General features: G+C 32.9%; 1 protein-coding gene across 28 annotated transcripts in view; it reads right to left on the bottom strand.

Annotated features, from left to right (window-relative positions):
• Window positions 1–3,182: 3,182 nt before the first annotated feature.
• Window positions 3,183–23,128, bottom strand: part of LOC105264687 (serine/threonine-protein kinase MARK2) — a 44,287-nt gene continuing 24,341 nt past the window's right edge. For 11 of the 28 annotated variants that reach the window (XM_011301728.1, XM_011301747.1, XM_011301746.1 and 8 more), the window contains 15 exons: window positions 21,899–22,114; window positions 21,162–21,540; window positions 19,788–20,023; window positions 19,588–19,699; window positions 18,768–18,880; window positions 18,398–18,596; window positions 17,742–17,939; window positions 17,570–17,632; window positions 17,086–17,269; window positions 16,015–16,182; window positions 14,382–14,499; window positions 13,833–13,921; window positions 6,079–6,120; window positions 4,965–5,076; window positions 3,183–4,614 (listed from right to left, as the gene is read on the bottom strand). In XM_011301728.1, coding sequence (XP_011300030.1) covers window positions 4,396–4,614; window positions 4,965–5,076; window positions 6,079–6,120; window positions 13,833–13,921; window positions 14,382–14,499; window positions 16,015–16,182; window positions 17,086–17,269; window positions 17,570–17,632; window positions 17,742–17,939; window positions 18,398–18,596; window positions 18,768–18,880; window positions 19,588–19,699; window positions 19,788–20,023; window positions 21,162–21,540; window positions 21,899–22,114 — 2,448 coding nt within the window. In that variant the 3' untranslated portion in view covers window positions 3,183–4,395. Of the gene's footprint in view, window positions 4,615–4,964; window positions 5,077–6,078; window positions 6,121–8,662; window positions 8,859–9,061; window positions 10,680–13,832; window positions 13,922–14,381; window positions 14,500–16,014; window positions 16,183–17,085; window positions 17,288–17,569; window positions 17,633–17,741; window positions 17,940–18,397; window positions 18,597–18,767; window positions 18,881–19,587; window positions 19,700–19,787; window positions 20,024–21,161; window positions 21,541–21,898; window positions 22,115–23,128 lie in introns of those variants that run through there. The other 17 variants (XM_011301733.1, XM_011301730.1, XM_011301732.1 and 14 more) reach the window with 17 other exon arrangements.

Here is a 23,128-nt window from a genome sequence, read left to right as displayed (position 1 = left end):
TTTTTATCTTGTTGTTTTTTCTTTCTTACTACATTGTTCGCTATATACCGATCACCAGAAAACACTTAGCAAAGCTTGTATGTACCTATCTACAGACTGGAGTGCGTGTATGTAGTGTTTGTTTGTATGAATGTAAAATTTGTTCATCAGTGAGGTTTCGTCAATGAAATCTTTAAAAAAACTGTTCTCGCTTAATTTTATTCACCACTTCGAAGAGAGCTGTATCTCACCAAGAAAACAATGAGACCTCGACCCATGGGAAATGAGGCTAAAACTTCATCATCATAGTTCACATCTTAGCATTTGTTTTAGAATTTAATTAATGAAATGGTGATATCCTTTGAACCAATGGGACAGGATCTCCTGAATTAAAAAAAGCAACAAAACCCATCAACTCACTCTCATTAATTTCCTCAATTAAGAAATTTCTACGATAACGAGATATTTACGAAAATATTGAAAAAACTCTTCTCATAGATCTTTCCTGACCCGTAAAAATGTCTTTTTAATATTTTCTTCCCTTCGAATATCGAAATAAAATGTATTATGTAAATTAATCGATAAAATTTCTACATTTTTCACATAAATTAATTAATCTGAATGGATAAGTGGCCTTAAACATTAAACGCATTTCAGTATTAATTTATCGAATTTACATAAATTGATTTCCCTCGTAATTCTCCATTTACCAAGCAAGCGAGAGCGGTGAGATTTTCATTTAACCATTTATCATTTTCTTCGTGTATGTATAGAATTACAGAATACAATTACTTAGCGTGTTAAGAGGGACTTCACCATTAATCACTAAGAGGGATTTTCCTTATCAATTAAATTCTCTAACAGTAATAATTACTATGATTAGATGTATATATATATATTCATATTTATATATTTATATGCATATCGATTCACTTATTCCCCCCTGCGTAATCACCAATTCGAATCATTCTGACAGCATTTTCAGCTTCATACATTTGTTTTCTTTTCTTTTTATAATATTACAATCGTTATTTATTTATTTACGTTTCAATATTGTACTTAACGTAGTGTCAATAGCATTAGCAAAAGAAAGTTTTAATGAAATCATGATTTTTATCGTTTACTTATCATTTGAAACGTTTGAATTCTAAAATAAAACAGTGATATTATGGACAATGATTAATTTATTAATGAGTAAATTATTGTATTTGTTTTCATTGAAGACGATTCATCTCATTATGAACTGATGAAGTGATTCCATGAAGTTGTGGATTTTATTTAGTTTATATTACATGGGCCGTTGGGTGTGTGGGCTTGATTTATTTAGTTTTTAATCAATTGCTGATTAAAATAATTGAGTGTTTGATGAAAAACTGTACATATTTGTTTGTTATTTATTTAAGGAAACAATAAGTCCCGCTTGCCAGTGCTTATCATTCTTCCATTGTCTTTCCTCGAATATCTTTTTGCTTTCCTCAATTTGTCTGTCAATGTAGGTCCATTCATTTGCTTCTTGTAATTATGAAATTATATTAATCTGCCATTTTCTTTAATTTCTTGATGAATTAAAATAATGAGAGTGCTACTGTCGATACTTAGTTCCTATCAGTCGTTTAACAAGTTGCAGCAATTTTGTGTAACTTTGGAGGTCCATGAAAAGTACACAGTTTAGATTTTTTTTTTTTGTATTTTTTTTCGTGGTTCAGTTGATTTTTTCATGTATGAAACTCTGAATATTGTTTGGGCATTGATCGTAGCAAGATATTTGAAAAATTCCATAGGAAATTTTGTATTTCAGTGGACGCATTTGTAATTGTTCTGATAACCCAGCAAAAACGTAATTTAGTTGAAAAATTACACCTGAATTGTTGTTATTCGAGTTTTCAAATTTCGACAAACCACACAATAGTCTAAATATCCAATAATTGAATCAACATAATATTAACTACATAAGTGTAATTTCTCTGATTTTTCATGACAAACAACTCCGAAAAATTGGTAAAAGTAATTTAAGGACCGGTTGGATTATCTGGAAAAGATAATTTACTCCAAAATTGGGATTCCTAATTACTCTGGCAATTAATCGTTTTTTTCGATAATTATTAGCTAGCGTTCTAGCGGTTGTCAACGACTAGAACGCTAGCTAACAATTATCGGAAAAAACGATTAATTGGCGGAGTAATTAGGAATCCCAATTTTAGAGTAAATTATCTTTCCGAGATACTCCATCCGGCCCTTAAGTAATTTTTTTCAACTCCTCTCGGAGTATCAGAACAATTGTTTTTCCAACAGCAACGATTTCCCAAGGAATACCTCATTTAAATAGCGTGAGAAGATCTGCTGATGTTTCAAGTAAAGAAAATAATAGAATTGTGGAGAAATGAGATGAGATCCTATTATGTGGATCATTCTGATAATTTCTTGAAGAGAAAAGATTGACAGGATGACAAGAGAAGATTTCTCCTTATTCCTGTGAACCCATCAGTTTTCAAGATATTATTTACCCAAATAATTCATATAAAATTGTGACCTCATCCCTTGTTCCTTGCCACTTTGTAACAGAAATGATGAATATCCCCTAATTCATCAACACCGATTGTATTTATGCTTGTCAATACGTAGGCAGATACAAAAATTCCACCAATAATTGAATTTACCCAATTTTGCAGTGCGCATACGAACAGTTATATTTATCCAAAAGAAAAATCGACACACGAGGCTTATTCCGTTTATAATTTAGTACCTTTATATTATATACAACTATAGATCTTTGGCAAGCCCCAAAAAGTATACAACCATACACAACACTTTCTTCATTTAATTTTTTTTTATAAAAAAAATATACATGCTCATTGAACCGCAAAAAGCACCCGATAAAAATTTGTATCCATGGGTAATTATACGTAAATGTAATCGAAAGAAGGAGCTCTCAGGGAAAATATAAAAAAAGATCTTTGAATACTTCCCTCTGAACATACTAGTTCCAGAGAGCCACTTAAAAATCTAAATTTCATAATCGATTGCATTGGTCAATAAAAAATATCCAGATCTCAATTTATTGATTGTTTTTCAATGACCGAATTAGATATTTTGATTATTAACTAAAGCGATTAGGTCAATGTTGTTGAGAAAGAACAAAAGGATAGACTCATCGGAGATGAGTATTGACATTTTGGACGAAATCCAGTAATTGTACGATTGAATACCGTCTAAATATTACATTCAATTTATTGATCCTCATGTTATTGACGGATGATCGAAGTATATTCATAACAAATAATAATTACTTCACAATAATACAGTTAATTGACAGTGAAATGAGGATTGAAAAGATGGAAAATAAAGATGAATTGAAAAAACTCATTACCTCAACAGGGATTTATGTTTCACACAACTTGCAACGATCCAAGTATTTCAATGTCCTACTTATTAATTAAATTCCTTCCATTCATTTATTAATCAACTGACAAATGATGTAGGCAACTACTTATTGACAGATTGATTGACCGACATGAGAGACTGATGACACTTTCATTCATCTACAAAATAAACGATTAATTAATAATATTTGTGCCACAAGTTTCGATGAAAAACAAATAATTATCCTTCACTTCCCCCGGCATTATTCTGATTGTTTAATTATTTATGCGTATTTAATGTACGTGTATTCAACAGGTACATGAAATTTATCTGTTCTGTTCTCTCCTCTTTTCCTCTATTCACTACAAATGTTATTAATTCTCACATTTCCATTAGATCATGATCGAATTGCAGATAAAACGAAAAATTGACTACTAAATTCACTCAGGGAGAAATTTCGTATTTCTATTAACTCTAGTAATCGTTATTGTAGAATCCCTACAGTGGATTTTATTCGAAGAGATTGATCTCGAACTCTTGATTATGTTTGAGTTGATTTGTCCTTTGATTCATAACAGTGCCCCGAATATTTCTTCTCAAGTATCGTATTTAAATCAGGCCCAAGTATTTTTCTTTTGGCACACGAAGAAGCTCGGGGATAGGGTAATTACGAGAAAGAAAGGAGAAAGACATTGAAGGAATTAGAATCGTGGACGAGTCTTGTAGATCACAGGTTGAGAAATTATCACTCGATTCTCCTTGATCTCTCTGTGATTGAAAAAATTATTCAATATCTTCGAATTCCAATGAAGACTACACGACTGATATAGAAGATACTTCATAGATTCCTCCATTTATTATCGATTGGCATAATCAATTAATGCCGATAATCATTAGTTAATTTCAAACAAATACTTCACGTGTCTCCTCCGAATCACTGTCCGAATCCCAATCAAAAAATGAGGATGTGTCAGCGTAATAATCAGCCACGTTGTGACCGTTATCACGTCTGGGTTATGGATTAACATTAGTGGCAAGTCCACCAGCAGCCGGTAGTCACAGTTTGAGCTCGTTAGCTATTTTGCTTGCAATATTCTTGAATCCTATTGATGTACCGAGTATGCGTTTGAATCTAACGCCATTTAATGATAAACGGGGTAGCTTGCATACTTCAATTTCCCACTGCACTTGACTGTCTGTTGCTGCATCACCGTGTGCACATAATAGAAGAAAACGCTCGCGTTGCTCGTACTGGCATTTATTAGCATCCAGCACCTGCATACAAACAATTAATTCGCCTTCTTTAAACTTGAGTGAATTATTAACTATTCTGTTGTCGCTATTTCTATTATTCGTCCTCATGTCCTCTTTTCCAGCAAACAAAATATAGAAAGTATAATATTTATTAATAATCATTATTATTGTTATAATTATAATTATATTTTATAGTATTATATAGTATAATATAATATTTGGCATTAGCAGCTCTTATGGAAGTGTTTATGCAGATTGACTGGTGGGAGGTGAATATTTTTGGAAAGAGAATTTTTTTTTACAGTGTAAATAGCGGCGTTTCATTTTATTTGGACGGTTGAAATTTTTTGGTGAGATGTATCATCATTTACCTTACGTATTTCGGACATGATTTCATTTGGATCTCGACTACTCGTTGTCCTCATGCTCCAGGTGAAGCGCAAGCTACGTGGCTTGACTTGCTCGTCGTTAGTGGTTGCACCACTGCAACAGAAATATATCTTAAGACTGCACTTTTAATTAATCCTAAAGTACCTTAGGAACTAGAAATTTATGGTCATTGGAGTTCTTTGTTTTTTCTCCTAGAGAGTTATTATTGCTAGGTTCTCTCAAAGTTTTCCAAGTGGAATTAAATGGTTCATATTCCACTAATAGGAAAATTCATTAATTAATTGATAATATTACATTAATTATGTGAAATGTTGGAGAACAGGGGAAAGGTACTTTCCATTTTGTTTTGCAAATGTCTGGAAAACTAGGGCATTCTAGGAAATATCAAGAATTCTTTTTGGTGCTCGTGATATTTTAGTAATAATTTTAACGGATTTGTGTATTTTGCAAATATCTGCAAATAGTCGACTAGAATAATTGATTCAGGAAGACTTTCAAGTACATTGTCAAGCAAACTGACAATTATTAATTGTTTGTAGTTGAGTTACAGGGAAGAATAATGTCACCGAGCACTGGTTCATTAACGTACATGCCTAGCATGCAATTAGTTAATTTTCAAAGCTAATTGACAAGCCATTCCTCAAATGTCAATTGGATAATTCGTCAATTGACGAATTGTTTTCTATACTAGTCAGTTCTGTTAATTATCGCAGCAGCACATGCGTCAGTGATAGAACAAATAAATTAAATTGCCACAGTGAGACAAGTAATTGAATTGATAAAAATAGTTAACAATCAAGAAGATTGGAGGCAATGAATTCAAATTAAACGAGTGAAAATGGGTAGAGAAGTGATTTGGATGTAGAACAGATCATTTGAAAAATCTCATTACACTATTTTGTGAAAGATTTAATAATTTAAACAATTATCTAGACTTTAAACATTAATGACTTTAATTTTCTGTTAATCTGCTTGCAAAATAGTATAAAGATTAAAGATTAAATATAAGGACTGGTCTCCGAATAATTATCATTTCTCTACATAAATAATACAAATAAAAATTGAGCGATTGAAATGAAAAGGTATGCAACGTACCTCACTACTGGGTGCTTGGGGGGTACGGATGGGTCCATGGGGCTGAAATAACAAAACAAAGGCAATTGCTAACGGAGACTAAAAAGAATTTGATACAAATGTCTTTTCTTCTGTTGATTTCATCTACTTTAGTACGACCATCACCAGGATGTTGCCATTAGCAAATTTATTGTGGGGTAATGATATTAATTAATATTTTAAAAAAACCCCATGAAGAAGAATTATCCAAAGACAATCGGCTGATTATCTTCAAAAATGTAGCTATGGCATCCCCTGGCAGGTGCTCGTAAATCAACAATTTTTCTCTTCTCCAATTGAACATCCATCGAAAATCGAAATTAAAGAAAGTAATAACATCATTACATCGATTCCAGTTGCAAAGGCTTGTTACAAAATTAACCAATCCACGTATTTGCAGGAATAAATAAATGTATATGTAAAAATTAACACAATAATAACATGCATGCATTGTGAAAATACATTATTGCATTATTAATAATGAAACAACATGTGTTTATCCTTCTTCGATAAAGGTTTTGTAAGAAATAAATCGATACAACATTTACAAGACATTTTTTAAAATATTTATTAATATGAAATTATTACTATTATTGCTTCTTAAAATTATTAAATAATAAATTCTATCCTGCAATTTATTCCTTCTTTCGTTCTGTTCACTTTCAGCTATTCCATTTACTGTCCTCCACGCAATGAATACCTAATATCAATAAGTGATTGCATTGTTGAAAAAAAAAAGAAAATTGATTTCGCTTTGTTTTTTTAATTAAATAAAGAATCATCTAAAATAGATTAAACTGAATAATGAATAAAGGACATTAAGAAAATCATAATGCTCAATGAAATTATCTCTAAGTTTGTGGGTGGCTGGGGGGAGAGATGGGCAACATGGTTTGGAGCGCAGTAAACAGTACAGTCCAATACAGGCATAATAAAATTCATATTTATATATCATTAATATAAATGTTTGCTATGAATTACTTATATAATATGTGTAGTGTTCTAATTCATTAATTAATATCTCTCGCTCTCTCTCATTAAATGTTCCCCAGTGTTCGTATCTCACAGCGACACACCGACTCTAGCTGTCGGCCGAGGGTTATTCTTTGTCATATTTTTTATTTCACTTGCGCACATTTATCTATTGTTTATTTATTTATTTATTTTTCTTTGTTTCTCTGCTTTTAGCAATAATTTCACTTCCCATGTATTCAAATGAATTATTTTTATCAATACTTCATCGCTTTACAATTTCCTACAGTCATTCATGCAATTTGATATAGTAATCATTATTATGAATATATTTGGAGGTCCAAGTTGATAATAATTATGGGAGGGAATAAATTGAATGAAAATATAACTCTGTAGTCAATAGGATTATTTTATCAATTGATAATTCGTAAAGCAATTCGCCGGATTTTTATCTGTGAAAGAATAATGAGTGTGTTATTTGTTATTTGCATTGCATTGAATCATATGCGCAGCATCATAGAGCAGCAACAATCATTGGATAAAAAGAAAGCCACAATTTTACGCGCGATTAAGCCGATCTCTTCAATCTAGTTATTCATCCATTTGTTTGTGGTTTAGATTAATAATTGGTGATTTTTTTATTTCAGATATCTCGCAAGATTCAAGTGCACAATCGCAATTAAAATGGAGAAATATTTGCATGATTTTAAAAAATCAATTCGATGATCATTGGGAACAAAAAAATCAGATTGAGTCGTAGTTTTGTACAATTTCTGTTATGCGATAAAAAAAATCTATGCATCCCGAATATATTTCAAAAAATCGTTGGAAAGTTTGATTTTTTTTAAGCTATTTAATCAGCAACAATGCGAATTCATTATCATGTTCATTCGATAAATTCACGAATAGAATAGAATAAAATGTTCGGTGATTTAATTCTATTTTCTTACGAACTTAATTATTCTCTCATTCTTTTTTTAAATTATTTCTAAAAATGCATTCTGTTGTCATTGTATATAATGAATAAAACCAAAAATGATTAATGTTACGGCAGAAAGGGAAATAATAACTGAGCTAAATTCGATTGAAGCAAAAAGGGAAAAGAAGAAAATAATAATTGAATATTATATTCGGGTTTCACGCAGAGAATATTGAGATCACAGTCAAACCTAATGAGAATGCAAAGAAATAAAAAGAACAAAACAGCCTGAACTTATAATATTCTGAATTAATTTTCTTTTCTCAAACGGACAATTGAATTTTCACTTTTCTCCGAAGAATCAAAGATACTTCATGATCCGCTAATAATACTTAATTACACCTAAAAAAAAATTCACTTCAAAATCGTTTGAGAAACTGTTAATTGAGTATTTGATTTTTTCATTGAATACAAATTAATCACCGATTAATGCCGATTATTGGCCAATTTATTCCATTGTGTTTTTGTTTTCCTCCATTTTATTTATAATACATAACAAATACCCCCAAGTGAGTTAATGCTCTCCTCTCATTAAATTCTAATTAAAATTTTAAAATTTTTCTCTTCTTCCTTTTCACCTTTTGTCATTAGTGAAAAAATAATTATACACTTCTATTCGTATTTCATCATTTATTAACTATTATCTTTTTTCTCCTTTCTCAATGTGAATTTCTGTTTAATTATTTGTTTCGCTTTTTGGCAACTGTAATTGCCGATGCGTGAGATACCCCAGGCTTGATACAACTCGCAAACTCGTTTCACCGTGATGAAAACATGGCGAACTCATCGTCCACCTTTTCACTTAGAAAACCTGTTGATGCACGGGACGATTATAATGACATACCGATTATAGTGTTCTTTTTAAATATTATTCAGAGGATAAATTTATCTATCATCATTTATTTGTTTTTATTTAACTATCGTTAATTAATCGAGGGTTTCTTGGAAACCAATTCGCTGACGACGTCGGCTAGATTTTTATTGAGGGAGTAATTATCACTACAGCAAAGCTAATTGAGGATTACCTAGTTTTATTCCAATCCCGAAGTATCAAACATCATTTATCATTTTTATTTTGTCATAAAAAAATAATATTCTCAGTTGATTTTTTAGATTTTCGTATAGTTTGGACGTGTGACTTGAGGTGTGAAAAATTCTATTGGGAAAGGCACGAATTTTATTTGTTTAATGTGCAGTTTCTAAAGTGCGTAAGGCGACACCCACCCCCTCGTATCTATTTCGACACAAAATGTCTAGCGACGATGGAAGACATTTGGGAATTTTTTTTTTTTATCATTCTTAGGGTATTAAATATGTCCGGCGAGGTTGTCTATAATGAGGGGTGAGTTCAAAAAAATTACGTACACGGGGATTTTAATAATTTAAAAAATACTGTCATCAGCAAATCTCAGTGACTACAACGAAAAATCATGATAACTCATCTTTTACGAGATTCTCACGGATTTATCGACCAAAAATCGATTGTGAGTGTTCAGTTTAATCAAAGAGTTTTTCCAGCTATTTTCCTCGCTTACGTGAATTCTTTACAAGAATTTTATTCAAATCCTATTTTGAACACACCACCTATCCTCTATAATGAGATATAAAAACAACATATTTTCAAATGAGTCTTATTCAAACCAAAGGAATTGTTATTGGAATTTTTGAAATGTTTTTCGAAGATCTTCATCTCAAAAATAGATTTTTTTGTTTTTATAAAGGAATAATTTCTCTAAGTAAGAACTCTCTTTTCTTACACAAAGCATTTATATTTTGCTTCCCAAAATCGTATATTTCATGGAGCAAGAGCACTTTTGTTCCATTATTTTCCCTATAAAATATGAATAATGATATGTAAGTGAGGATAAAAATATTCAGTATTTCCCTTGACTTTCCGGAGAATATCGTCATCCTAAAATGGCACAATTTCCGAATATTTCGTGAACAAAAAAAAAATCAACATTAAAAAACGTTGTGTTGAAATAAAAAAAAAAGTCAAACTTGAAACAGATTGAAACGTGAGATTTGTGGTTGAAACAAGACTTTTCTGAGAATATGTCCTTTTCTGTATCTCCGTACAACTTCCCTCCGGACATTATCAGTATGAAGAAACATACATGATCAATCTGAATATACAACTTGAATTAATAAATTCGATTAATGTACAAGAAATATTTAAATACTAGATAATGAAAAATGTATCTATGCGATAATCGGTGCACCACAGAATAACGTATCCAAATGTACACATAACTACATGTCATTCGCCTTTGCATTCTCACACTTTCTCAATCACTCTTTTCCCTCTTTTCCCTCTTTTTCCTCTTTTCCTCTTGAGCATTCACACTCAGATTCACCCATAGACACACACAGATCCATCCAAACAGGCATTTTCAATGCATCACATTCTTCATTGAGCCTCGACTTGTTAGCATTCTTGCAGCGATTTAACAATGGAAATTTTCAAAGGTAAAATCAATTTTTTATATAAAGTGACGTGTTTTTAGTTGCCTCAGGTCATTGAACAGCAACGCGTCATTGGTTGGTTGATTAATGAGGAAAACTCGCGTCATATTTGGCCGTCATTGGACACATTGAGAGACAGGAGCCGTATTTCTACTTGGTTCAAGTCCTGCAGCAACAGAATTTACACCGAAATCAGTATTTGTTCAATATTTTCAGTAAAATTTTTTCATCATAGAAAATTATACAAAAAACGATTTATTATTATTTTTATAATGATGCATCAATGGTTATGTGATATTTTGAACTTCTCTCTTCGCTTCTCATCCAACTTTTTTAATCTGTACCATTAATTGATGAGTACAGTGACCATATCATGAAAGATTATAGATTTTATGACGTTATTCTGTGGTCGTCACATTGTCATCATACATTTTCCATCGTCTCGTTCGAAATTCCAAATACTGTCTTGGCTTTTTTATCACGACATTGCCTACATCATACAATTGTATTCCACTATTTTACCTATCAATTTTTTTTCTTTGATTCATTTTTTTTTTTTATTGAAAACAAAGTCAATAGCTCTAGGATAGAGAGAGAAGTATATAAATAGTAAGTCAAATTAATGCTGGCAACTTTGAGAAATGCCTCGCTACAATTTCAAAATATGAATAAAAAAATTCAATGCAGAAACAGTAGGGATGCACAATGAATATGCGAGGTAGCCTGATAACAATTGATTGCAAATTCTTCAAAGTTTATCAATTCTTCTGGTTTTTCTCCATATCTCATTGTAAATTCATTCGTTTGATGAAGGAATAGTGTCAGTCGCCGGGAATATTTTCTATATCTTGTCAACTACTATGAACATCAAATTCTATCAAAAATATCAATTTTTTATTTGAAACCTATTTTTCATTTTTTCGGTAATTAAGTGGTGGACAGATGGAGATGGATCGGGATTTTTCGCGCTATTTCTTTTTCAAAATTATTATAACCGAAATAATCACTCATTGAACAAGAATTTTTTTCTGTGGAATACTTGTGGAATGAGTGAACATCAAAAATTTATATGAATTTTTATTTTTATAAATTCTTCTGGTTTTCCCATTTCACTGCAAAGTCGATATAAAAAGTAATTTCAAAAAATCAAGGTGTGGTTTTGTAGATCGAATTATTTAATTAAACAAGATGCAATAAAATTGAGATGAATACGTGATTGTTTTTCAATGATGGCCGATTCTCATATTTATCCATCGCATTTCATTTAATAATCCCAAAAAAAGTAAAAGTTTTTTATTATACGTCTCCATTAAATCCAAATCACTGATTTTTATTAACTATTCAAATTGATTATTGACTCAAATTGTTTCCGGGATGTTGAGGATTAGGATTGCTGGTAAACGGAGAGAGTGGCGACTATCCCATCGTCATTAATACTTTTTACATGAGAAATCCTTTTTTATGACCCCCTAAACATACCTCAAATAATGCAATAAAAAATCCGGAAATATTAAACTTCAATTCTAATTTTATGCCTCGAGACGTTTATTTCTGCCGTAACAATAAGAGGGGGTTTTATGAATAAGAGAAATTCATTCTTTGTCATTGTTATTATTTAACAAAAAATATCTGAGACTCGAAAAAAATGATTCATTGGGCTGCTACGGTGTTTTGTTAATGGAATTAACAGCAATTGGTAACATAAAAGACACGAAAAACCGATTGACCTATTTGACCAACGCAGCGACCAATTGTCCACTTGTTTATTAATTTTAAATTGAAGATAATGATACCTCACTTCTCAAATGCAGGGAAAAGGGAACACCAGCGAATTTATTTGATGGGAGTCGGGAAATTGCCTGGAGCTCGCAATAATTGAATTCGAATAACTCCTGAGTCATGAATTCTCAAATTAGTTCACTCAGTCTCTGAAGTCATTGAAATCTTTCAAATCAACAGGTACAGGAATTCCAATAAAATCGATTAAAATTTCAATCCAATTCCTCAATTTTCCGGAGCATCTAACATCACGTAATTGGAATATCGACCATCAATTTTTACGAAAGCAAAAATGAATATTCTCTCGTTATCATTGGTATCAACTTTGGATACGAAATTGATGATGGATTTCAAGCTACAAAACCACATCTGACTCCAGTGAAATTTATCCTAAGTAGGAATAAATAATACGCTTTCAAGCAGGTGTTTATGGGACTCACAATGAGGGAATACAAATAGACGTGCGCGGATGTTTGTCGTAATGATAAGACTAAACTATAAATATAATATAAAAATAAATGAGGAATAGACTTAAGCTACATTGATATGTAAACAATAGCTTTCACTGATAATGGTCGCTGCTAAACTCATCGATTGAGAATAAACCGGGCCAAAAACAAATAATTCATCACAAATGTGTCTCTCCACTTTTTATTCATTAATCATTAATCATTAATGCATCTTTATCCCTTTGAGGACTCAAAAAGGAACCAATACATAGTCATTGTGCATCCTTGAAAAAAAAAAAGATAAACAAGTAACAACAAATTTGCATGCAATATAATTCCTCGGGTTCATTCGACATGAGTGACAGTAATTATTAATTAATGCGTAGCACATGTGAGGAAACGAAACAACGATAATCCATCATTTTTTTATGAATGATTGCTCAATTGTTAGTTGACAATTTAGTGAATAAATAAAATGTCAAGTGATTGATTCCTCACATATCGGTGGATATGAAATAACTCCAGTGATGAGGGATTTCAGAGTAAATGTCAAAATATGTCTCTCACCATTTTCTCTTTAAATTTCTCATTTGGGAGATAATCACATCATTATAGTTAATTGAAATGTGTTCAACGTAATTCATCTCATCAATTGTTCTGTCATCTCAATAATCAATTACACTAAATGAAAATAACTATTTGAATTTTATTTCTCCTAAAAAAATCTTTACAGAAATATAATTTTTCTTCAACAATAACCTATTAATTTTTTGCATTAATCGAGTGAATCAATTTAACGAACGAACAATGAAATTATAAATGAACAATCAATAGGATGAATTATATTGGCGAGTGGATTAGTTGCGTTTGGATTAATACTGATAAATGACTCGTATTTAATTAATGACTCATTACTTCTCACCAAAAGCACTGGAAGACGGAGAAATAATAATGGATAGGGATCGATATGTTCGAGATAGAATTACTGTAATTGTAGATGGAAAATACTGATTACCATGCCGAGGGGAATTGATCTGAGACCATTTAACAATAAATAGATGGATGAACATTGGGAATAAAATGACACTCACCGTTTCGAGAACCTCGAAGAGAGTTTTGAGAAGAAAGATGGCCTGGCTTGTGGACTTATCGCAGCCGTATCCTGTGTGAGTGTATACCCCTGTAATTTTTTCGACCATTCAATTCGATTATTAAAACAAGTTTTTAATAATTATTATGTGAAAGCATCAATTTGCAGTGCATCGTAGGTCTTCACGATATATCATCGTTTATTATTCTTGAGAATTTATAACAATCGAAGTTTAATCGATCGCAAACTCAGAAACAATTAGTACTTTACTAATTGATTGAAAGCTCCACTGGGCGAGCATCAGCATCAATATTCGTTCTCCTCATTTGTATTATTCAGAGAAATAGCTTCAGAAGATTCTCGAATAATTTAGCAATGAATTGTTCGATGAATCTGTTATGAAAGTCATGGAGGATGAGAAGCTATAATAATATCTTGACCTGTACTAAAATGTTAAATGAACAAATAGCGTTGACCCATGGAACAATCAGATTGCAGCCTCAAAACAGATGCTTTCACCCAAGATAACACGATATTTTGTGAATTTTACCTGAGTATGATTTCGCTGCGCTCTGTTTTGACCAGAATGGAACGTACTGCGACTGGGAACATTCCTCGGAAATGCTGGCGTTGTGGGTGGGAATCTATTACTCGGTGACACCCCCAAGCTAAATAAAAATCATTCATTTATGAGTAAACCTCAATTCGCGTGTATAACACCTGAGCAACTCATTAAGTTTCAATTTAATGACAATTCCAATGTAATCGCAATTTGTAATACATTTTCACATACACTCTTGTATCCACACATAATAATAAACCAAAATAAATTAGGTATGAAACATTAATTTATAATTATGATGAAGAGAAAGTTCAATCTGAAGATTAAATTTCACATTCTGAATTAAAGCGACCCATGCGTTGCAGCAGTTTGAAGGTAAGTTAATTATTTTCTGTAGCAATGGAAAATTACGGAATTTCAATTCAGTGGCAAATTAGTTAAAAGTCATTTCAGTTAAATCCGTTTTCAATTTTATTGGACTCGTTTTAATGGAAACGTAAAGAGAAGAGGAAAAGAGTGAGGGAAATCTCGCCATTATTGATCACCTGGGACTCACATCAAATCCATTGCAAATGAACGGAATTGATAAAGCGATAAGCAAGATTATCTGTAATTGCCTGCAATTGTTAGTATTGATAGAATTTTTAAGCAATGAGATATGAGGAAATAGACGTGAAGATTAATTCAGGAATATATCAATTCCTTTTTGTTGGAATGGCGAGAGCAATTTCCCTAACTTGTCAAAATTCGGATTTAATTAATATCCCATTTTAAAATTAACAAAACCTTCAACGAGTCAAGCCGCAAGCGAATGGATCCATTCGAAATGAAAGAATAAAGTCGACGCTTTAATCCCGAAGCTCAGTAAATTGCAACATTGAAGTAAAGCATACATGCCGTCAGCACTAATGAGTTTGGTTTGATGAATGAGTCTATGAATGAAGGTTATGCGAAAATATTAATAAAGAATAATCCAGACAAACTTATAAAAAATGAATACATGAAACTAAATGTCAAAGGAAAATGTGTTAATGGTTGAATGGTGATGAAATGACCAGAAACTATCCTAGAGTTCCTACGTGAATGATAAAAAAAATTCAATCGTGTTTCAATTCACTTTATAACTCTGAATTTATAATTTACAGCTCCCAATAGGCGACGAGATACTTCGAAGCTCGAATTTCATGAGTATGTAGATTCCCCAAGAGAGTTAGTGGCCGAAGATATATGCGGATATAAAAATAACAAAGAAAATGAAATTTTGCCGAATTGTGAGGAATAATTTAAAGGTTTGTTTGTCAAAAATTCTGCAGTCAAATATTGAAATCAAATAAAATCAACTCATTGCTGAAATGACTCCTGGATGTGCTCCTATGAAATCTCACAGGAAATGGCGAAATTTCGCAGAGACTTTTTTTAATAGAAAGTAGAAAGAACTATGAAGAAGGTCTCTGTGACTATTCTCTCATCTTCTCTAGAGATTTCATCGAGTTGAATACCGAAGAGTGATTTCGAAAGGAAATTGACTCATTCGAGTTTCTTTATGGGTTTATTCTCCACTACTGAACTTTTTTATGTTCGTCTTGAGACATTGAATTTAAGGAAAGTGGGGAGCCTGTACCTCTGTCTAAGAGGATCAGCAGTTGCGAGTAATGAGTTGTGAGCGTTCCGTGGTTGATTATCCAGGAGTGAATTGTCACTCGGTGGTACTCCACTCGAGGAACGATGACTTGCACTGATGCTCGCTGACTTGATATGACCACGTGTTGGCCTAGTGCCCTCGGATAAGCTGTGCACAAAACTAATTCAACAGATTGCCCCCAAGTAATTTTGCCTGATTCACCTAAACATTTTCTCTCTTCTAAATTCAATTGAAGTGTTGCATAAAAATTGTTGTATATGAAAATTGAATAAAAACATTCAGCCACGTACTTTTTTATTTTCATAAATAATGAGAAATTAACGAGACGTAGTCACATGTTTTTTTCAATTATCTATTATTTAGTGGTTTTTCATTTTTTTTTCGATAAGGGAATTTCATGCAATATCTAAATTGTACCGGCCACGATTGAGCATTTTATTCCTCGGATTTGAGTTGTGTTATTCTTGATAGGTAACCAGAGAGACGAATTCTGTAGTGATGCAAACAGACTTGAAATTCATTGATGAATCATTATAAAAACTGTACCCCATAAAAATTTCTCAAAGTTTTATCCGTCCACTACAGAATTCATACAGCCTGACAAATAAAATATCTATAGAAATGCTAATGATGTTGTTGATATTCAATGATCAGAGTCTTTAACAATTGATGAAATTGATGATATTTATATCATTATCAGGCAACAGCCAAGCATGCTATAAATAATGCAACAAATAAATAATCTCACTGAGTTTCGTTCACTCTCTATTCGAATCTCCACATGTCTTAACTTCTAAATTCCTTCTCGACATCTAAATACTCTCTTACCCTCATGAAAAAAAAGGTGCGCAATTATTGGTTAGTAATCGAACGTATTTGTAATCAAAAGATTTTGTGCATCAAACTCGAGAATTAATGATCTCATGCACAAAATCCATTAGTTAAAGTCACAATGTTAATCACCGTGAGATGAGTGTCAATGGAATGAGCTGTTGTTTTTTTTTTAATACAACGTTAATTATGGAAGTGAACTGATGATGAATATCATACCTTGGTACATCATTAGTTTTCTCCGTAGACGATGAAGACGTTTTAGCCTGATCGTAGGATATAGTGCTGCGTCTACCAACAGTTCCAGGTGCTGGTGATGTCAGTGGTCGTACACCAGCAACTCCAGTATTTATCGTATTGCTCTTTCCAACTCTCGCTTTACCACCAGGACTCGTACCAACGCCTAGAATGAACATTGTCACTGCAAGCCTCATTAGATGTGGTTCAACACAAAACAAACCAACGTACGATCAAAAAAATAATCACAAACGAAACGACTAGCAAATTAAGCACATCATCGATATCTCCAATTGTTTTCATATTTTTTTAATTTCCAACGATTAGCCAATTAATTACGCTAGTTTACATTCGAACAACAGACTCAACGAAGAGAAAAAAAAATGAACAAAACTTCAAGAAAACGATAAACGAAAAAGGAAAGGAGAGGAAACGAAGAAAATTGCCTTGAGGATGGACTACATACAAATTTCCTTTCTGAAGTGATAAAAAATTGTTCGCGCCTCGTTTCCAAGCAACAAAAAGCATCCTAAATCGCCACGGTTGAGGGACCAAAAAAAAATGGTAAAAATAAAGTGATAATATTGCTGTTTTGTATATCTCACGTGGTTTATCTGAGGTCGTAATAATAAACTCACTGGTATCGAGCTGTCCAGGACTATTTTTTGGTGCTGCTGGCCTTGTTGCTGATACACGTGCACTATTCTCCTTGATGGTAGCTGCATCAACAGTATTTTGACGTTTAAAATTACTACCACCGGTTGATGTTACTGTACCACCAGTACCAGTTGTCGCATGGTTGTGATTCGTTGCGTTACCTGGACTTGGGGCTCCGCCTGGTAGTTAAAATTTGGGGTAGAACCACCACAAAGTGAGCAAATATGATTTATGATTCATGATTTTTGCTTCCAAATGGCACAATTCTTCTAATCGCAATTCCATCATTCTTTGTCGCAGTTAATCGAGAGATTTTACGATCATTCGAGAATTAAAGATTTTCTAGGAAGAAATGTCGAAATGAAATTTATTGTGAAATTGAAAAATTGATCCAATGAATAATGATTAATTATGATAATATGAACGACATTCCTCCAATAATTTCAATCCATTCGGAAGCACATTGCAAATAATATGAAAAAAAAATTAAAGCAATTTCGTATTTTTTTTCCATTGATGAGAGAATGTGTGGATAGGAGAACAGGAAATACAAAAAATTAGATGAATCTTTAAATTGTTATTAGACCCTAAGAAATTAAGAGAATTAATATTTTTAGTCGGTTGCAATGGGACTTACGAAGAGTTTCACCACCAGAGGAAGCACGTCTACTGGGTTTAGAATTGCTTGCAGAAATACTCCGATGAACACCTCTGTGCGATGGGCTTTGTACGGTACCACCGGTACCACCTCCTGAACCACCACCACCTGAACCAACTTGCGGTGGAATATTACGGAGTGAGAGTGAACTGCCTGATCGGGAACCATCACTTTCAGGCTGAAATCATTCATCCAGAATTATAACAAATGTATTTAATTCAATAAAAAAATACAACAATATCATTTTTTCAATTACAATTGGAAGACTGAAATCATAACAAATTGTAATGAGGAATTATCAATTGTCAGAGAAAGCCGGGATAATTGTGATAAAAATAAAACAACTTACATCAGTTGTCTTCCGTCCAAGTAGAAGATACGTAGCGAATACATCGTCATACTTGGCCTGTCCCAACGACTCCTCGATTTCGCCCCTCGTATATCCGAGAATGGCTAGGGCTTCTGTAATACAGAGTTGCCAGAGGCATAGTCACATCCAATCAAAGAAATCAATTTGTAACATTTATCTAAACATTTCAAACTCTCAGCCAAAACAAGTTTGAAATTGCAGTGCTAAATAATGACGACAAAATATTCGTCTTTCTATCCCATTGGTACATCTACCCCAGTCTAATAGACAAGCGGTAGAAAGAGGTTTAAATAATTGAAGCCTTGTAATTCGCACCGCACGATTACGAAGCGTGTGGGAGCTCAATTTATCCTGAAGAAACATACGTGTTTGTAAATAGCGCCCGCCGATCCGAAATTTGACGCTCTGATAATTTAATTAGCCAATCAAATAGATAATTCATCTTAATCATCAATTATTGAATGATCTCTAAAGAAAATATATGAATAACAGATTCGACTTCAAACTCATGATAAAATTATTCATCTCGAAAGTATTTCAACACTTTTACAAATATCTCGAATGAATCGTGAGGAAAATCGACTTTTTATGGAACTTTCATGAACTTCAGTAAAATTTCATCATTTGGAAATAACTAAATAACCAGAATTTTAATTTTAATCATAATTATCTTTCTACCACTTGATATTTCTACGTCCCCACATGATTGTGCATTTAAAAAAACGATGAATACAACAATTAACTAATGACTGACACAACATTGCATATGAAAATAGTTAGGAAGTGTTTATATACATACTGGCAGACTCACCTATCCTCTTGTGGTCTTTGTAATCTGGTTCTGGTTCTAAGTACGGTTTCAACTCATCATCCTCATAACCCATATTCATCCACTTGTCTTTCATGATATTCTACGAAATAACAATGAGAATATAAGTAAAACGGTAAATAAATTATTTAATTGGCAAGGATAAAATAATTGAAGGTGATTAGTCGAACCTTATCACCACGTACCTCAAGTGAGGCCCGCTTCGTCGGATTGAGCACCAGAAATTTTTTCAGTAGATTTTCACAGTCAGTTGACATATAAAATGGTATTCGATATTTTCCTCTCAATACACGTTCCCTTAATTCCCTTAGGGTCGAACCATCAAATGGCAGTGAGCCAGATACTAATGTATAGAGAATAACACCCAGTGACCAAACATCCACCTCGGGACCATCGTATTTTTTTCCTGGGAAAATTAATAAATTGTTGTATTGGCATAGTATTTTAATTACATGCACCGGATATTCGTTTTATAATTAAATGAGATGGAGATGAAACTGAATAAACTTTATCGAAAAAAATGGGCATCGTTATCTCCCTTTACTTTACCATTAAATTTGTTCTTGAATTTTTAAACAATAATAATTTTTCTTCGGTGAAATTATTTTCGGAGTTCTTGAGGTTTTTATCGACTTCTCGTATGGATTAGTTATAAAATTGTCTCATTGCCTGATGATTTTAGAATCTATTTCTGTATCGAGTGGCTTCACTGATTTTACTCTGAATATTTCTATTCATCCACTTATTCTGTTAACTTGTAAAACAAGAATAATCGAAAGTGTATTGTGGCCTACATTCTGTCAGTCTCATTTTCTTCCAACTAACTCATTACATGAATCACCGTGAAACACGGGACTTGGAAGAAAATTTAAACTCAAAGAAAAAAGGGTAATTTATGAGCTCGTTTCGCATCCAAAGTTTCCGTAATTTACATTCAATAATTTTTTATAAATTGTGACACACTTCCATAGAAACATGTGACGCAATTCATTATGTGTGTCACTGCAGGTGATTGACGGTTAATTATTCTTAATTATTGTCTCTACACACATTTGATTTGTCTATGGATTTCTTACGAGATTCTGAAGTGGATAAATGTTCTCAAGGAATTCTCGAGACTCGTTAAATATTTGTAATTAAAACGATCAATTTGTCCAGTGGGAAGTGGGCGTGAACAGAACAGATATTACCTACAGTGAATGAAGGTTTCCACTAGAATGACATTTTTTAAAGAATTAAAATAAAACTTGAGAACATTTCAAAAGCGCATCAGAATTAAAACGAGTATTTCGAGTTTATCAGATGTATTCTAGGCGCCATTCCCGGAGTTATTCGCGACCTATCAGAGGGATTTAATTGCATAAAAGAATTACGCAGATAAGAAAATTGATGGGTAATAAATAATGTGACGAATAAAGTACTTGCAAAATCTCATGCACAAAAAAGATCATCTCATCCCTTTTTTGGATCTTTTCTGTTTGAATGTCCGTTAAAAATCTAGTTCCGAGGCATGCGTATGACTAATTGTAATTGATGATATTTACCTTGAAATAATTCGGGTGCCGCATAAGGTGGCGATCCACAGAATGTATCTAATTTGTTTCCAGGTGTAAATTCATTGCTGAATCCAAAATCAGCAATTTTAATATTCATTTCACTGTCTAATAATAAATTTTCAGCTTTTAAATCCCTGTGGATGATTTTCTTCTGATGGCAGTACTGTACGGCTGATACAATTTGCCTGAATTTTGCTCTAGCTTCTTTCTCCTTCATTCTACCATGCAATACCAAGTAATCGAATACTTCACCACCACTAGCATACTCCATCACCAGGTACAATGTCTTTTCAGTCTCGATTACTTGGAACAGTTTAACTATATTGGGATGATCCAACATCTTCATTATCCTTACTTCACGGAAGAGCTGAATGTGGAATAAATAAATTATTGTTAAACATTGATTCTCACCAGAATGGAATGGATTCACATAAATTTTCCTTTCAACTTGAAATAGTTACAAGGTTCATCTCAAATTAATCTCTCGAATATTTTCAGCACAAATTTTCTGTTGTTCCACTGAATAAAATAGAAAACTACGCGGAAATTCCTACAGAAATCCTTTCAAAAATTCCGCCAAAATGACGCCAAGGAAGTGTTTGTTTACTTAATTAGGTTGAAGCCCAAAATGAAACTCTCATAACTCAAATCCTGGGAACTTCTCTATCAATTTTCGTTCACCAGATAATCTCCAGTTCTATAATTAAATAAAAATTTGTATTAACCTTTTGAAGACTGCCTGGATTCAGTTGGGTCTTGTCAATGATCTTGATAGCGACTTCCTTTCCAGTTGGTACATGCTTGGCAAGTTTAACCTTAGCGAAGTTACCTTTGCCAATAGTTTTCAGTAACTTGTACTTGCCGATGTGGGGCTCGTCGGAGGTTCGGCTTCTCGATGATAGCCGACCACCGCTGCTCGACACTCCCACGCCATCTCCGACCTGCATTCAGATTATAAAAACCATTAATAACAATAAGCCCATACTTGACAACAACATCTCGATAAAAAGATCAAGTCCAAAACCCCCACAAAACTTCATTTAAAGTAAAACTTGTCCCTTCATCCCCTCATCCAAAACAATTAGCTCACCTTGCATCAATCCCTAGATAAATCCTCAAAACTAAAATACTCTAAAAATTTATTTTGGACTCATCCCTTTCTATCACCATCACAACTCTTCTTTTCCTTATGTTTTTATTTCACATTGGATACGTCATCCCTCCACTTGAATGAAAAATATCACCAGACAATAATCATCAATTCACCCGAAGGAAACCGATAGGATCCTCTCAATTTCATCTGGAATGTGCGTATAACGTCTTCACGACTATGTACATACCAGAGTATTGTTGTCAATAGGATTAATTGAGTCTCGTTAAAATAAACTAGAGTAAACCAACTGTTTTGAATGGAACAGCGGTGGTCCCAAGGTTACTCAATCAATTGAATGCTGAACTGATAGCTCATGCACCCCAAGAACCCCCCATACCCCAAATACCACAGCAAACGTTCAATAATTTCAGTTTTTTTTTTATTAATAATTTGATTACCCGTTGTCCACGGGTGACCATGGTGCGAGGGGCCAGAGCGACCTTAGTAGCCGCCAGTTTGTCCTTACTTCGGGTTATTTTTTAATAAAAAAAAAATCCCAACGCAAATATCAATCCTGAATCTAAAAAATCCTAGATTCAACAAGTCCTCAAGTATTAAAATCCACCATTCCCTGACAGCCATTTAAAATTTCCACAACTGTCCACCATCCCCCAAAATCCTGATGTCAATCGATCATGCCCAATGTCAATGCCAATGCCCAAGTGCTCGAAAGAGCAAAAAAAAAAAATCAGTAACAGTTGAAAAAAAAAGAGGCAAGAGAGAAAAAAAAACCCTTCATGAAAATTCATTTCATCATCAACGAGGAAGATCCTTCCTCAGACCATTGGAATGATTTCACGAA

This window comes from Fopius arisanus, unplaced genomic scaffold (genome assembly GCF_000806365.1).
Source record: "Fopius arisanus strain USDA-PBARC FA_bdor unplaced genomic scaffold, ASM80636v1 scaffold00024, whole genome shotgun sequence".
In the NCBI taxonomy this organism is placed as follows: Eukaryota; Metazoa; Arthropoda; class Insecta; order Hymenoptera; family Braconidae; genus Fopius; species Fopius arisanus.
Note: the sequence above shows the minus strand (reverse complement) of the source record. Positions and strands in the feature narration are given on the sequence as shown.